Raw genomic sequence first — 2,053 nt, 5'->3', positions numbered from 1 at the left:
ACATCGGAACGTCGAGCGACTTGAGCCAGCGCTGCTTCGCCGCGACGTCGTCGAGGCTCTCGGCGGGCGCGCGCGCAGTCATCGCCGCCTCGGACACGGCCGAGACTACCTCCACCTCGCCGAGGGAGTCGACCTGGGGGGGGGGGGGGGGAGGGTGTGGGGGAAAACTTCTACCACACGCAGACACACTCACACACACACGAGGGGGGGGGGCAAAGGCCGGGCAGCCCTCGCGGGGCCACGTCTAAAAGACGGGAGCCCCACGGCACTCAACGTGCAAGGCCCGGCGTGCGTGCGCGTGCGCCTGCCCGTGCGTGCGCCTGCGTGCCTGCGTGCGTGCGTGCGTGCCTGCGTGCCTGCGTGCCTGCGTGTGTGTGTGTGTGTGTGTGTGTGTGTGTGTGTGTGTGTGTGTGTGTGTGTGTGTGTGTGTGTGTGTGTGTGTGTGTGTGTGTGTGTGTGTCCCCCCCCCCCTGTGTATGTGTGTATGAGAGGGTCTGTGAGCCCACCTCCCCCCCCGCAAGCCTAGCCAGCCAGCTCGGTGCCGCCCCCTCCGCCGCATCGCCCTCCGCCCCCTTCTCCGTCTCGCGCTCCTCCGCCACCGCCGCCGCCCACGCCTCCGCCGCCGCGGCGCGCGCCTCCGCCTCGACCACCTGATCAGTTCACAGCTGCAGGTGTGAAGAGACGCTGTTCACAGCCTCCGCCTCGACCACCCCAGCAGCTCGACACAGACACACACGTGTGTGCTGTGAAGTCTACATCTCTTCACGTCTCCCCACATGCGCATGTGCACATGCACATGCACATGTGCATGTGCATGCACATGCACACATCTCCCCACATCTCCCCGCACCTGGTCTTGAGCAGCTACATCTCCCCGCATCTCCCTACATCTCCCCGCATCTCCCCGCATCTCCCCGCACCTGGTCCTTGAGCAGCTCCGCCGCCGCAGCCTTTGCCTCCGCCGCGGCGACGCGTTGCGCGAGCAGCGCGTTCTCGTGCGCAGCCAGGTTGTTCATCCACTGCTGCACCTACTCTCGGCGAATCTCGGCTGATCTCGGCTGATCTCGCGTGATCGCGGCGAGAGCTGCTCCTCCACTGCCGCACCGCCGACGGCTGCAGCGACGCCGCCATGTCCATGCCAACCTAGAGGCACGTGCGCCGGAGGAGAGGTGAGAGGCACCTCCTCGCAGACGGACGCCGCAATCCACACGCCAACCGGCTCACGGCTCGAGTCCCTGCGCGGAGCAGGCGCCGCCGCCGCCGCCCCCGCCGCCGCCCCTCCTCCTCCGCCTCCGCCTCCGCCGCCGCCGCCTCCGCCCGCCGAGCTCGGAGCCGGGCGGCCGTAGTGCGGCGGAGGCATTGCGGTTCCGTAGTTTGGAGGCGGCATCACCCCGCTCCTCCCTCGCTCGCGAGGGTGGGTGGCGGCGGCCGCGCCCTTCTCGGCCGGCTCGACGACTCCGCTGCCTTGCAGTGTCAAGACACCCCGGGGGTCGGGGGCGCGAGTACGGTCAGGGGCGGGGGCGGGAGAGGACGGTACAGCAAACAGCGGGATGCGGTCGAGAGCACGCGCCCTCTCTCGCGCGCGCTAGTCGGAAGACGGGTGCGTGTGCTCTAGGCTCCGATGAGGCTGCGCCGCCTGCGCGGCCTCGCTGCCGGCCGCCTCCGCCGGCGTGGTCCGACGGGGCCGCCGGCGGCTCTTGCTGCGGCCGCCCCCTCTGCCACGGCTGTTGCTGCTGCTGCTGCTGTTGCTGCTGCTGTTGCTGCTGCTGTTGCTGCTGCTGCCGCTGCTCCGTCGCTCGGCGCATCGGGTCCATCCGCTCGCCTGAGCTCGCGCCAACCTCGGTGAGACAACCTCGGTGAGACCTCCCGCGTGATCCAGCGTGGGCGCAGGGACGAACCCCCCCCCCTCCCATCACACCTCGCGCGTTTTGCTCGCAGGTACTCTCCTCTGATGAGTAAGGCCACGCCCCGTTTCTCTGGGTGGCGCCCCCCGGGGGACCTGAACGGGAAACCGGCCCCCGCCTGACCGATGCGATGCCTCCCAGGGGCTCCC

The 2,053-nt window shown here is 69.7% G+C and overlaps 1 protein-coding gene across 1 annotated transcript in view; it reads right to left on the bottom strand.

Moving 5' to 3' along the window:
• Nucleotides 1-1,435: 1,435 nt before the first annotated feature.
• EMIHUDRAFT_439818 (hypothetical protein) overlaps nt 1,436-2,053 on the bottom strand; it is a gene marked incomplete at its 3' end in the record, with an annotated part of 2,310 nt that continues 1,692 nt past the window's right edge. Inside the window, exons 5-6 of the mRNA XM_005792203.1 lie at nt 1,637-1,822; nt 1,436-1,464 (exon numbers count right to left, since the gene is read on the bottom strand). Coding sequence (XP_005792260.1) covers nt 1,437-1,464; nt 1,637-1,822 — 214 coding nt within the window. The remainder of the gene's footprint in view (nt 1,465-1,636; nt 1,823-2,053) is intronic.

Source organism: Emiliania huxleyi (assembly GCF_000372725.1).
Source record: "Emiliania huxleyi CCMP1516 unplaced genomic scaffold EMIHUscaffold_109, whole genome shotgun sequence".
NCBI classification, from domain to species: domain Eukaryota; phylum Haptophyta; order Isochrysidales; family Noelaerhabdaceae; genus Emiliania; species Emiliania huxleyi.
The sequence above is the reverse complement of the archived record's forward strand: the minus strand, read 5'-3'. Positions and strand labels throughout refer to the sequence as shown.